The 15,000-nt window shown below is 43.4% G+C and overlaps 2 protein-coding genes across 7 annotated transcripts in view; one reads left to right on the forward strand and one right to left on the reverse strand.

The window, feature by feature from the left end:
* The window catches only part of vav1 (vav guanine nucleotide exchange factor 1), an 18,451-nt gene extending 17,165 nt beyond the window's left edge, over positions 1–1,286 (reverse strand). For 2 of the 5 annotated variants that reach the window (XM_083521777.1, XM_083521774.1), the window contains exon 1: positions 226–1,286. In XM_083521777.1, the coding sequence (XP_083377903.1) occupies positions 226–312 (87 nt within the window). In that variant the 5' untranslated portion in view covers positions 313–1,286. The remainder of the gene's footprint in view (positions 1–225) is intronic. The other 3 variants (XM_083521775.1, XM_083521778.1, XM_083521776.1) reach the window with 3 other exon arrangements.
* Positions 1,287–5,880: 4,594 nt separating this feature from the next.
* sh2d3a (SH2 domain containing 3A) overlaps positions 5,881–15,000 on the forward strand; it is a 20,107-nt gene continuing 10,987 nt past the window's right edge. Inside the window, exons 1-4 of one of the 2 annotated variants that reach the window (XM_083521793.1) lie at positions 5,881–6,018; positions 6,531–6,632; positions 7,505–7,616; positions 7,864–8,092. In XM_083521793.1, coding sequence (XP_083377919.1) covers positions 5,932–6,018; positions 6,531–6,632; positions 7,505–7,616; positions 7,864–8,092 — 530 coding nt within the window. In that variant the 5' untranslated portion in view covers positions 5,881–5,931. The remainder of the gene's footprint in view (positions 6,019–6,530; positions 6,633–7,504; positions 7,617–7,863; positions 8,093–15,000) is intronic. The other variant, XM_083521792.1, reaches the window with a different exon arrangement.

A 15,000-nucleotide genomic window follows, 5' to 3' on the forward strand; every position in this document is an offset into this window, starting at 1 on the left:
GATGCCAGGTATTGGATCAGATCCATCTCGTTTGTTGCTTTGGATATTAATTACCTCGTTTGTTTGTCCGATGGCTCATATAAAATAATTTTAAGTCCTAATATGGGAACGTGACATGATCTACTGTGGGCCAATCAGTAACGAGGATTTTGCATTGTGTGGTGTTAAATAAAACGATAAATTGTACTGTACAGTAGATAACAATCCACACAAATTGATACACACCTGTGCGCTGTCCCAGGTCACTCTGTGGTTCTCAGGAAGAACTCGGCACTGAATGAGCCACGACGCACACTGCCTCCACAGCTCCATTACTACAACCGGCAAAGAATGTGTTTCTAACCTACTAAAAACCTCCTAACAACCTTCAAACAACCTATAAATTACTTTCAAATAACCTGTTAATTCCCTAGAACACTTTCTGATAATCAAATCTTCCACGATCCGATTCCAAATAAATACAAAAATAAATTATAAACTAAAAAAAACACCAAAATGTAACAAATTAAAAATATTTAAATTTTCTTTACATATCGGCTGTAAAAAATAAATAAGAAAACAACTCCTGAGATTTCGAAAGCTTAAAATCCGTCTGAGGGCTTAAACCAAATCGCACAATGACCTTGAATAACCTTCACTGACCTGTACAGAAGTTTGCTCAGAGTCAGAGCGAGCTGGACCAACAGCTAGCATGAAGCGCTACACTGAATCCTACACACACTCACTCACACACACTGAGAGATAACCAGCTAACATCTGCTAATGTTAGCAAATCAGCTAAACGTTAAAGTAACTCTGACACACAAACACACACAAACACACACACAAACACTAACAAGATACTCTCTCTATCTCATTCTATTGCTCCTACAATCTCTATAAGTACCAATTTCTCTCTCTCTCTCTCTCTCTCTCTCTCTCGCTCTCTCTCTCTAGCTCGTCTCTTTGGGCTGTTCGTCCGTCGCTCTTCTTCTTTTCTTCTCTCTATGTCTTTCGATCTCGTTCCTCTCTCATTTTATTTAAAGTCCTTTTTTTCTCGTTTGTTTTTCTTTTCTCTCTTTTTATTATCTCACGCTGTCTCTTTTCCCCAAGTCATCCATCTGTCCCGCTCTCTCGCGTTCTCTCTTGTATTGTGAGGTCTCTTCTCGTCCGTGTTGCTCTTTTTACCCGTCTCTCTCTCTCTCTCTCTCTCTCTCTCTCTCTCTCTCTCTCTCTCTCTCTCTCTCTCTCTCTGTGATAGTGGGTGTTCTGCACTGCACGGCTGCAGCAGGGAGGAAGCCTTTCAACTGCACATGCTAACTTCCTTTTTCCTCACACATTTATGCAAACACACACAAACACACACATACACACACACATACACACACACACATACATACACGCATACAGACACTCACACACTCATGCAAAGATGCACACACACACTTTGTAGATGTGGGTGTATGTGCAAGGTCTGCGGCTTCCTCAATATGAATGTGTGCAATTTATGCGAATATATACACACGTACGTGTGTGTGACTGTGTGTGTGTGTGTGTGTGTGTGTGTGTGTGTGTGTGTGTGTGTGTGTGTGTGTGTGAGTCAGAGAGAGAGAGAGAGAGCGAGAGAGAGAGAGAGAGAGAGAGAGAGAGAGAGAGAGAGAGAGAGAAATGTCTACCACAAGCTGAAGTGAAAATGAGTGCAGTGACATTTTATAGCCCACACACACACATGCACACACACACACACACACACACACACACACGCACACACGCACACACACACACACACACACACAGAGCTCAAAATAATTATTTTAAATTCTGTACTTATGTTACTTTTACATCCTCTCTCTGTCTGTATCTGTCTCTGTCTCTGTCTCTCTCTCTGTCTCTCTCTGTATTATGAGTAGCCCCCCCTACTGTTTAAATCAAACTTCTATGGTTGTCAATTGTCATAAACACTGTAGCTTTTCGTGAAGTCTGTACTGTATGTGTGTGTGTGTGTGTATACTGTATCTCATAAAACTAAGTGCACCCCTTTAATCGTTTTAGTATCTTCTCAAGGGACAAAACTACTGATTTGATCTGAAACTAAAACTAGAAACATGGATATATTTTAGAGAAGTCAGTGTGCAGTGTGTGTATCAGTACAGATTTACTGTCCTCTGAAAATACATACATACAGCCTCTGGGGGGCGCTGCACACTATAAGTCTGCATCTCTGGTGATTGGGTTGTGTTTTATTTACATTTTAATGTTTTTGTCATGTTATTAGACAAATATTGATTGTGAACTGCTCCAGATGTTGTAGGTGCACAGTTGTGGTTGTAGTGTGGAGGTTTGGAGTGTAACTGGGTTTGTTGTTTTAGTAAAATGGTTTTCACCTCCAGATGTGAAACGTCTCTCTGTAATGCCACGTGTTGTTATATTGTGTTTTTGTACAGTATTGATGGTTTCTTGCGACGTGATAGTGGTGGTAATAAGATGTGGATTAAGTCTAGTACGTCCTCACTAAAGGCCCAGGTACCAAATGCACGGCCCGCCACTGGGAAATTCACCAGAGCTGCACAGGTTGTTGCTGGAATCCTCTTTTACTGCTGGATGTTACACACAGTGCTTCTCCACCTTCCACTTGGGGATACCCACAGGTGCTCAGAAGGGTTCAGGTCTGGAGACATACATGGTCACTCCATCACCTTTACCTTCACCTTCCTTAGCAAGGCAGTTGTCATCTGGGTGGTGTGTTTGGGGTCGTTATGATGGAAAACTGCCGTTTGGCCCAGTTTCTAAAAAAAGAGCATCATGTTCTTCTTCAGAATGTCCTAATAAATGTCGGAATCCATGAACCGCAGCTCCTCAGTACCAGCAGCTCTCATGCAGTCCCAGACCATGATGATACCACCAACATGCTTGACTTTAGGCAAGACACAATTTTATTGGTGCTCCCTACCAGGGCATTGCTACACATGCTGGACACCATCTAAGCCAAACAAGTTTATCTTGGACTGGTTGTCTTCAGCAAACTTTATTTGTGAGCAGCTTCAGAAGAGGCTCCTTTTGAGACAATGGCCATTCAAACCAACTTGTTGCAGTGTGTGGCGTATGGTCTGAGCACTGAGAAGCAGACCTTCTGCACCCTATCAAGCAATGCTGCAGCATTCATGCATTTGTTTTTTGAACACAGCACGAGGACTCGAATTCTTTGATGGACTCATGCAAGGCCTGTTCTGAAAACCTCTGAATGACCCTGAGCACTGTGGAGTGTGTACTCACTTTTGTTGCCAGTTTTTAAGACAAGATTTAGATTTTTTAAGTACAGTAAATCTGTACTGCCTGTGTGTGTGTGTGTGTGTGTGTGTGTGTGTGTGTGTGTGTGTGTGTGTGTGTTTGTGTGTGTGTGTGCGTGTGTGTGTGTGTGTGTGTGTGTGTGTGTTTGTGTGTGTGTGATGAGGTGAATATCGATGCTTCTTCTGGAGTTGATGTATGTGGAGGTGTGTGTGTGTGTGTGTGTGTGTGTGTGTGTGTGTGTGTGTGTGTGTGTGTGTGTGTGTGTGTGTGCGCGTGTATTCGCGTGTTTGTGTGTGTGTGTGTGTGATAAGGTGAATATCGGTGCTTCTTCTGGAGTTGATGTATGTGGAGGTGTGTGTGTGTGTGTGTGTGTGTGTGTGTGTGTGTTTCTGATGGAGATGATGTATGTGGAGGTGTGTATGTGTGTGTGTGTGTGTGTGTGTGTGTGTGTGTGTGTGTGTGTGTGTGTTTCTCTGGAGATGATGTATGTGGAGGTGCAGTTGTGGCTTCAGTGAAAGGAGACGTGTTGAATTGTGATCATTGTGTTTGTAGCTTTAGTGATGATGTGTGTGTGTGTGTGTGTGTGTGTGTGTGTGTGTGTGTGTGTGTGTGTGTGTGTGTGTGTGTGTGTGTGTGTGTGTGCTTGTGTTTGGAAATACATGTGTGTGTTTGTTTGTGTAGAGGTGTGTGTAGAGGTACATGTGTGTGTTTGATTGTGTAGAGGTGTGTGTAGAGGCACATCTGTGTGTTTGTTTGTGTAGAGGTGTGTGTGGAGGTGTTTAGAGGTACATGTCTGTGTTTGTTTGTGTAGAGGTGTGTGTAGAGGTACATGTGTGTGTTTGTTCGTGTAGAGGTGTGTGTAGAGGTACATGTGTGTGTTTGTTTGTGTAGCGGTGTGTGTAGAGGTACATGTGTCTGTTTGTTTCTGTAGAGGTATGTGTATAGGTACATGTGTGTGTGTGTTTGTGTGTGTAGAGGTGTGTGTAGAGGTACAACTGTGTGTTTGTTTGTGTAGAGTTGTGTGTAGAGGTACATGTGTGTGTTTGTTTGTGTAGCGGTGTGTGTAGAGGTACATGTGTCTGTTTGTTTGTTTAGCGGTGTGTGTAGAGGTACATGTGTGTGTGTTTGTTTGTGTAGAGGTGTGTGTAGAGGTACATGTGTGTGTTTGTTTGTGTAGAGGTGTGTGTAGAGGTACATGTGTGTGTTTTTTGTTTAGGGGGATGTGTAGAGGTACATGTGTGTGTTTGTGTAGCGGTGTGTGTAGAGGAACATGTGTGTGTTTGTGTGTGTAAAGGTGTGTGTAGAGGTGTGTGTAGAGGAACATGTGTGTGTTTGTGTGTGTAGAGGTGTGTGTAGAGGTACATGTGTGTGTTTGTTTGTGTAGAGGTGTGTGTAGAGGTGTTTAGAGGTACATGTGTGTGTTTGTTTGTGTAGAGGTGTGTGTAGAGGTACATGTGTGTGTTTGTTCGTGTAGAGGTGTGTGTAGAGGTACATGTGTGTGTTTGTTTGTGTAGAGGTACATGTGTGTGTTTGTTTGTGTAGCAGTGTGTGTAGAGGTACATGTGTCTGTTTGTTTGTGTAGAGGTATGTGTATAGGTACATGTCTGTGTGTTTGTGTGTGTAGAGGTGTGTGTAGAGGTACAAATGTGTGTTCGTTTGTGTAGAGGTGTGTGTAGAGGTACATGTGTGTGTTTGTTTGTGTAGCTGTGTGTGTAGAGGTACATGTGTCTGTTTGTTTGTGTAGCGGTGTGTGTAGAGGTACATGTGTATGTTTGTTTGTGTAGAGGTGTGTGTAGAGGTACATGTGTGTGTTTGTTTGTTTAGCGGTGTGTGTAGAGGTACATGTGTGTGTTTGTTTGTGTAGAGGTGTGTGTAGAGGAACATGTGTGTGTTTGTGTGTGTAGAGGTACATGTGTGTGTTTGTTTGTGTAGAGGTGTGTGTAGAGGTACATGTATGTGTTTGTGTGTAGAGGTGTGTGTAGAGGTACATGTATGTGTTTGTGTGTAGAGGTGTGTGTAGAGGTACATGTGTGTGTTTGTGTAGAGGTGTGTGTAGAGGTACATGTGTGTGTTTGTTTGTGTAGAGGTACATTTGTGTGTGTTTGTGTGTGTAGAGGTACATGTGTGTGTTTGTTTGTGTAGAGGTGTGTGTAGAGGTACATGTGTGTGTTTGTTTGTGTAGCGGTGTGTGTAGACCTTTTCCAAAACAGTGTGTGGATTTATACAACACTTTTTTTTTTTTACATTTATGTCTGATTTATTTTCTCTCTGTGTGTGTGTGCGTGTGTGTGTGTGTGTGTGTGTGTGTGTGTGTGTGTGTGTGTGTGTGTGTGTGTGTGTGTAACTGTTTACCTGCCTAACTGTATTTTTATCAGAAGAAATAACACAATAAACCGGAATAGCAAGAATTAATAACAGACCCATTGCTACACGCATACACACACACACACACACACACACACACACACACACAAACACACACACACACACGAATCTGAGAAATCTTTCTGTGACATTTTTTGGGTCTGTCTGAGCTTGTTGGCTCCACCCTCACAGAAAGCCAACAGGTTCTTGTACTTGATTGGCTAAGAGAGTGGGGGTCATGGTGGCTTTCCCACACTCTGATTGGCTGGTGACTCTGGCCTGCAGGTCTTCACCTTACCCATGGCAGTTATTTCAAACTCCACACGCAAAACGCAGGAGAGGGAAAAGAAGCAGCAGAGAAGAGAAACAGGACGAGTACTTGAGATTGTAAGATCTTCTCACACTCAAACACACACACACACACACACACACACACACACACACACAGGTAACTGCTGCTACACAACACTGGGTGTCTATTGTGCATGTGTGTATGTTTAATTGATGTTTATGATGTTATAACGATCGTGTCACATGCACAACTTTCTTCGATATTTCTCTGAGATTTGTCTGTGAAGATTCTCAATCATCCGGCTGCAGTTATCTGGAAGTTGATTCATATCAACTAGACTTCATCTGAGGAGCTTCTCATCTGAGCATGAGTAGTGAAACGTTATGAAGTTCAGTTGACATGACTCCACTTCCAGTTCTCTGGGATTCGTCTAAAATAAAGAGTAAGGGACCATCGAAGGCACCCTAAATATGCTCCCTACATAGTGACATAGGGGAAGTGATGATTCACCAACGTGATTTGACTATAACAATATTGTGCGTTGAATGTCTCAATGTATCATCAAAGCGTTTATCACAACACGTGTTTGCATGTGTTTCTGCGTTAGCATTGTGCAGGCATGAGTAATCGCTCCATCGCCTGGTGGCTCAGACAGATCGGCCTGCCGCAGTATGCACAGACCCTGGAGAGAGAGTATTATGGGCTGGAGGTGGGTATGTCTCCATTCACACCATTCACAAATTACATTGCTGTCAAAATGTCCTGTGGCTCCGCCCCCCCATGTGCTGCGGGAGTGGTCCGAGTGTCTGCGCTTGATTTCTCCTGTTACGATAAGTAGTGAAATACAGTTTACTGAGAGTCCTGCTGTCAACACTACTGCACTCAGAGACACCTATCTGTCCCTCTGTCTGTCTGACCGCCAGTTTATCTGTCTGTCTGCCAGTTAACTTATGTCTGCCTGCCATTTTACCTGTCTGCCAGTTTGTCTGTTTGTCTGTCTGTCTGTCTGGTTTTCCAGTTATTTCTGTCTATCTGTCATCCTTCTGGTTTGCATGTCTCTCTATCTGTCTGTCTGGCTTTTTGTCTGTCTGTCTGCCTGCCTGTCAGTTTACCTCTCTGTCCATCTGTCTGCCTTTCAGTTTACATTTGTATGTGTCTGTCTGTCTGTCTGTCTGTCTGTCTGTCTGTCTGTCTGTCTGTCTTTCTGTCTGCCAGTTTACCTTTCTGTCTGTTTCTCTGTCAATTCCCCGGACTGTCTGCCTGCCAGTTTATCTGCCTGAAAGTTAACCTTTCAGTCTTTTTTTCTTTTTTATTTGTCTGCTTGTACTTCTGTCTGTCTAAATATCAGTGTTTTTATTTGTATGTATGTCTGTCTCACAGTGTATTTATCTGTCTGACACTCTCTCAGTGGCTCTATGGTTCAGATTATTTGTACGTTTATTTGTCCCCTAGTGATGCCTCTTTCTATATAAATCAATCTTCTTTGAGTTGTCTTGATTGCATATGTGTGTGTGTGTGTGTGTGTGTGTGTGTGTGTGTGTGTGTGTGTGTGTGTGTGTGTGTGTGTGTGTGTGTGTTCAGGGTCTTTTAATGGTTACTGATGCTGAACTGATCTCCATGGGTGTCGAAGATGCTGATCACAGAATGACCATATTAACTAATCTACAAAAACACCAACAGAGCTTACAGCCAGGTATGCACACACACACACACACACACACACACACACACACACACACACACACACACACACACATGTGCTCACATGCGTGCACACGCCCGTACACACAGATCTGCATTAGGTAAGTGTTATAATTAAGAACTGATGATCTCAGGCCTGGTTTCTGTTTTATCTCTCGTGTGTGAATGTAAAAATATTCTGTTGAAGTGGCAAAGTTCCTAAAGTATGTGTTTGTGTGTGTTAACCCTGTGTTATCCAGGCCCACCCACTATTGAGGTTCTGGCCCCACCGCTGACACACGCAGAGCAGTTCCTGGCTAAAGGAAAGAAAGTAAGCAGGAAGTTCTCTCTCAGTTCTTCTGACCTGTTTCGCCAGAGCATCATCCCTCGCCTCAGTCGCCGTGACAACCACACTCTCTCCATCTCCTGCTCCAATCTCCACCCTCTCAATGATCGCCATCATACCCTCACCCTCAAACCCAAACAAAGGTAGAGACCAAGCCTCTATTTTTAATGCACCACTTACACAATCCTTCTTCTTCTTCTTCTTTCTGCTTCTCCCATTAGGGGGCGCCACAGCGGATCATCCGTCACCATCCCTCCCCTGTCCTCCTACCTGCATTTCTTCCCTCACCACATCCATAAACCTCCTCCTTATTCTTCCTCTTTTCCTCCTTCCTGGTGTCTCCATCCTCAGCATTCTCCTACTGATATACCCCATGTCCCTCCTCTGCACATGTCCAAACCATCTCAATCTCACCTACCTCACCTTGTCTCCAAAATGTCCTACATGCGCTGTCCGTCTAATAAACTCATTTCTAATCCTGTCCATCGTCGTCACTCCCAACGAACATCTCAACATCTTCAGCTCTGCTACCTCCAGCTCCACCTCCTTTTTTTTACTCAATGCCACTGTCTCTAAACCATACAACATCTCAGGTCTTACCACAGTCTTATAAACTTTCCCTTTCACTCTCACAGATAGTCTTCTATCACAAATCTCTCCTGCTATCACTCTTCTCCACCCACTCCACCCTGCCTGCACTCTTTTCCCCACTTCTCTAACACACTCTCCATTACTCTGCACTGTTGACCCCAGGTACCTGAACTCCTCCACCTTCTCCACCTCTTCTCCCTGCAACCGCACCCCTCCACTGCCCTCCCTCTCATTCACACACATGTACTCTGTCTTACTGCTACTGACTTTCATTCCCCTTCTCTCCAGCGTGTACCTCCACCTCTCTAGGATCTTCTCAACCTGCTCCCTACTTACATTTACATTTACAATTGCAGCATTTAGCAGACGCCCTTATTCAAAGCGACGTACAAAAGTGCTTTGAGTCTCTAGTAATGAATAAATCTACACTGGTACACATGATTAAAAACTTAATATAAATATAACTCTTGAATTCTACAAACTTGAAAAGTGCCAATATAAGTGTTTCAGGAAGAGGTAGGTCTTCAATTGTTGCTGAAAGATAGTCAGGGACGCGGCCTCAGACATTTAGGGGAAGTTCATTCCACCACCTTGGTGCCAGAACAGAGAAGAGCCTTAAAGTATACTTACCTCTCATTCGGAGAGAAGATGGTACCAGTGGAGGATCTCAGACAGCGTAGTGCAGTGTGAGATGTGATGAGGTCTCTGAGGTAAGATGGTGCTGGTCCATTTTTGCCCTTGTAGGCAAGTATCAGTGTTTTGAATCTGACATGTGCAGCTAATGGAAGCCAGTGAAGGGAGTGCAGCAGTGGGGTGGTGTGGGAGAATTTGCAGTGGACGGATAGGGTTAAGGGGAAGACCTGCCAGAGAGTTGCAGTAGTCGAGTCTTGGAATGACAAGAGACTAAACAAGCACCTGGGCAGCCTGTGTGGACAGAAATGGTCGAATCCTTCGGATGTTGTATAAAAGAAATCGACATGAGCGAGCCACATTAGCCACTTGTGGAAAGAAGGACAGTTCATTGTCCATAGTTACCCCTTAGTTACGAGCAGTGGCTGAAGAGGAGAGCAGAGAGTCATGAAGTGTTATTTGGAGATCTTGACCTGGAGATGAATTTGCTGGGATGTCCAGCAGTTCTGTTTTGCTGTGGTTGAGTTTTAGTTGGTGAGCACTCATACAGTCATCCACTCATCCCTACTCTCACCACAAATGACAATCATCTGCAAACATCATAGTCCACAGAGACTCCTGTCTGACCTCGTCCTTCAACCTGTCCATCACCACTGCAAACAGGAAAGGGCTCAGAGCCAATCCTTGATGCAGTCCAACCTCCTCCTTAAACCAGTCTGTCGTTCCTACTGCACACTTCACTGCTGTCACAATGTCCTCATACATGTCCTGCACCACCCTCACATACTTCTCTGACACACCAGACTTCCTCATACAATACCACAACTCCTCTCTCCACCCTGTCATATGCTTTCTCTAAATCCACAGACACAATGTAACTCCTTCTGACCTTCTCTATACTTCTCCATCAACATTCTCAAAGAAAATAATGCGTCTGTGGTGCTCTTCCTCAGCATAAAACCATACTGTTGCTCACAGATGGTCACCTCTTCTCTCAGCCTGGCTTCCACTACTCTTTCCCATAACTTCATGGTGTGACTGTTCAACTTAATTCCCCTGTAGTTACTGCAGGTCTGCACATCTCCCTTATGCTTAAAGATTGGTACCAGCACACTCCTTCATTCCTCAGGCATCTTCTCACCTTTCAAAATCCTGTTAAACAATCTGGTTAAAAACTCCACTGCATCTCTCCTAAACATCTGGTATGTCATCTGGTCCAACCGACTTTCCACTCTGTCTGACCTCTTCTGTGAATCTCTCACTACAGTCTTCCTCCTTCAGTTTCCACCATCTTATTCTTCTTTCAGTCTTCACTTTCCTCCTCTTCTTCTTTACCTCCGAAACCATCCTAAAGACCACCATCCAATACTGTCTAGCTACACTGTCCCCTGCCAACACCTTACAGTCTCCAATCTCCTTCAGGTTGCATCTCCTACGTAGAACATAGTCCACCTGTGTGCACCTTCCTCCACTCTTATACGTCACTTTCTGATCCTCTTCTTCTTAAAATACGTGTTCACCACTGCCATTTCCATCCTTTTAGCAAAATCTACCACCATCTGCCCTTCCACATTCCTCTCCTTAAGGCCACACCTACCATCACCTCCTCATCACCTCTGTTCCCTTCACCTACATGCCCATTAAAGTCTGCCCCAATCACCAATCTTTCATTCCTAGGTTCACCTTCTACCACTTCATCTAATTCATTACAGAATCTTTCCTTCTCCTCCATCTCACAGCCAACTTGTGGAGCATAAACACTGATGACATTTATCATCATCCCTTCAACTTCCAGCTTCACGATCATCACCCTATCAGAAACTCTCTTCACCTCCACTACACTCTTACTGTACTCTTCCTTCAAAATCCCCCCTACACCATTTCTCTTTCCATCCACACCATGATAGAACAGTTTAAATTCACCTCCAATGTTCCTGCTCTTACTCTCTTTCCACACAACATCTCTACCTTTCTCCTCTCCATCATATCAGCTCCCTCTCTCCCTTTACCAGTCATAGTACCAACATTTAAAGTACCAACCCGAACCGCCACTGTCCTACACTTCCCCTTTCCCTGCTGTCTCTGTAGACGTCTTCCTCCTCTCCTTCTCCTCCTTCAGCCAACAGCAGCACAATTTACACTGGTACCCTGTTGTTAATGATAAATGTGGTGGTTGTTGGTAACCCGGGCCTCGACTGAGCCGCTATGAAATTGTGATTCCTGATCTGCATATTTGATTTGGTGCATGTTTTATGTTGGATGTACTTCATAACACAAACCTCCACATTTATAACACATTTAACACATTTATCTGGGCTTGGGACCGACACTAAGAGACTTGTACAACCCCAATGGCTGGGTTACCACATCCACAATCCACCAGAAAAATTATATACAACATACTCTGACCAATCAGGACTTGGCACACACTTTCCAATCAGAACAGAGCACACACAATGATGTGCAATAGTTACATAGTGTAACAGAGTATACAGTAACCAATCAGAATATCTCCCTGTCTTTCTTTCTTTCGTTCTTTCTCTCTCTCTCTCTCTCTCTCTCTCTCTCTCTCTCTCTCTCTCTCTCTCTCTCTCACACACACACACACACACACACACACACACACACACACACACACACACACACACTTCCTCATATTCTCTACAATGCTGATAAGCAGTGCTACAGTTGTGCAATGCAGGTTGCCAGGTGGTCAGTTTTTACCCTCAGGTTCAAAGATATTTTAGGTTTTTCCAGAGTTGGCAGAACAGAGCAACAGTGCAGGAGCTTCAGAGGTTCTTGTTTCAGACTGGAAATTGCTGCTTTACTGTGGCCAGATCGCTTTGGTGGTGCAAATGAACATTATGAAGATCTTGAAAGATGTGTGTTGGGTTGTGTTGTGTTCCAGGCTGTGTGGCCAACATTCTTTTCATATTAGATAATCATCTCATTTGCAGGATTTTATTGCATAATTCATCCAAAAAGCAGAGTTTTGTCTCACAGCTGGAGTTCTGGTGGAACAAAAACAGTAATAGGAAGCAGATTACTCTCGTAAACCTGTAAGCAAAAAACAGCAGCAAATGGCACTGTGCTTTCGAGCTTTAATTTTCCCGTGTAAATGCAAAGCAGTGATGAAACAGTAATTCCAAACCTTCAGCCTTTTCTAGAAGGGACATTCTCCCATTCCCCCAGAGAGACATGAACTCATGAGTGTTTACTCAATAGACATGATGTTCATAACCATCCTGCAAAATCTTTCTCATGGTATTGTGTGTGTACATTTTTACTAACTCAAATTTCATCGTTATCGACTTCAGATCATGTGCATGGATTACTGGGTCGGCTGTGTGAGAAGAGTTCTAGCACAGGGAGGGGTAATGATCCACGTGCAGAGACGAACTCAAACGATGAAAAAAATGTGTATTTAAAAACAGGTTACAGCTAAAAGATATAATAAAAAAACTAAGGCCACACGAATACGTTTTTAGTTCGAAAACGGCATCATAATTCAGCAAAAACACAACTTTTTGAAAACAATCTCTAAAGTGGATACGTTTGAAAACTGCATTTTGACTTTGCAGTGTGGACTGTGATAACGAGGGCTTTCGAAAGCGATGAGGCTTTTTCACTCCTGCGACGGCCCCTTTCCTCGACATTGCGGCAACTTTTCTAAGAGCCTGAAAGTAAATACTCGGAAGGCAGAAATCATGCAGGTCGAATCGTTTGACCTTTTGCTCATGCGCAGTACATAAGCGTTTTCAGCCTTTTTATTTTGGATGAGTAAATTTTAAGAACCGATTGAAACCGATAGTGTGGACGCAGAATGTTTTCAGACGAAAGCACTGTGTTTTAAAATGTATCTTCAGGAGATGTACTCCTCAGCAACGTGGGAAATAGTCAAACAAAGACTCCCAAGAATTAGCAGAAACACTCAACGTCTTAACAGGAAAAAAAACCAAGGACATTCAGGAAAAGACAGGAGACCAAAAGAAAAGAGAAGAAAACGCTCAGCCAAAAGGGCGACTTAAATACAGAGAGGACTAACAAGAATCAGGTTGGAACAATAGCAGATAATTAGGGACACATGGACAAAATGGCGACACCTAGTGGCAAAAAATAGCAAACAGAAATAAAAAAAAAACTGAAAAAAACTGAAACCTCGTCAGATCCTGACAATTCATTGGTTTTCTCCCATCCTAATGCTGGTCCACCAGATCAGGGAGTGAGCACGCCATCCAGAACATTTAACCCAGATTCATAAAAAAATAAATAAATGTTAAAAATATTAAATAAAGCGAGCTGACAAACTCAACAAACTAAGTAAAATAACAAATATAAATATGATGTAGAAACAGCGGTGTATAAACGAAGGCATGTCCATCTGTCTGCACTGCACTGTACACCAGAGACCTGCACGGGACGGAGTTTTCAGTCTCGTTCACACCCGCAAAAAAAGGCCACAAGTGAAATATAGTTTCATTTTCACTGCACTGATGCTTCTTCCTGATACTCTGTTATTTTAGTTTCACTCGCTTCCTTTTGAATAAAAAAGTACCGGAAAATAAACAAACTTTCCATTAGGAGTGACGAGGATGGACAGGATTAGAAATGAGTTTATTAGAGGGACAGCGCATGTAGGACGTTTTGGAGACAAGGTGAGGGAGGTGAGATTGAGATGGTTTGGACATGTGCAGAGGAGGGACATGGGGTATATCAGTAGGAGAATGCTGAGGATGGAGCCACCAGGAAGGAGGAAAAGAGGAAGAACAAGAAGGAGGTTTATGGATGTGGTGAGGGAAGACATGCAGGTAGATGGTGTGAAAGAGGCAGATATAGAGGACAGGGTGGTACGGAGACGGATGATCTGCTGTGGCGACCCCTAATGGGAGAAGCCGAAAGAAGAAGAAGAAGGTTTTTTGTTTTATTTGAGTTTGAATGTTTGTGTAAAGGATGAACATGGACATAAACAGGGAACTTTTCAGAACATGAGCTGAAATTATGTCTTATAAAAACAGGCAGAGGTTTTGTTGTGTTGTTTGTGCATAACAGTTTATCAGTTTTTATTCATTTTTATTATTATTTGGTAGATTTTTAACACCATTTCGCAGGAGTCCCGTGAATGATTACATGAGTATTTTACCGCCCGCATCCTCATTCACCATCAAATCTGCAGATCTCTAATGCACACTAAACAAACAGTCACTTTTTAAATTGTATTTATTTATAATATAAATGATCTATTATTTCACAGGTTTTGGAAGTGACTCAGAATCACTTCCGTTAAAACCTCAGTTTTTACCCTGAGTGTAAATTTCATTCTCTTTAGCATTGTCTCTTTGTTTCCATTTCTGATGTAAGGGGCAGGAAATAAAGCCCTCATGTAGGTTCATGTGTGTGTGTGTGTGTGTGTGTGTGTGTGTGTGTGTGTGTGTGTGTGTGTGTGTGTGCGTGTGTGTGTGTGTGTATACTAAGACCTTTTTTCACTTCTCTGGTGTATCCGGTAGTGACTGACCCATGCTTATGCTGACAGCTGGTCGATTCAATCTGGCAACCCTGGGAAGGGTGGGTAATAAAGTCAGCGTTGTGGTGGAGAAAAACAGCCTGTAGGCACAGAATCAAGCTGACACAAGTCTGAGGCGTGGACATGCTCACTCAGGCAGAGGGAGCTCCGAGCCTCCCAGCTCAGACAGGTAGGGGGAGGACAGGAATCTGGGGAATGTGAGACAGACAGAGAGGGACGAGGTTAGGCTCTGAGAGACCATGGACACTCCTGTTTGTTACTTTCCTGTGTTTCTATCCCGAATCGTTATGTGGATTACGTGTGACCTTT

This window comes from Silurus aristotelis (assembly GCF_946808225.1).
Source record: "Silurus aristotelis genome assembly, chromosome: 20".
Classification (NCBI taxonomy): Eukaryota; Metazoa; Chordata; class Actinopteri; order Siluriformes; family Siluridae; genus Silurus; species Silurus aristotelis.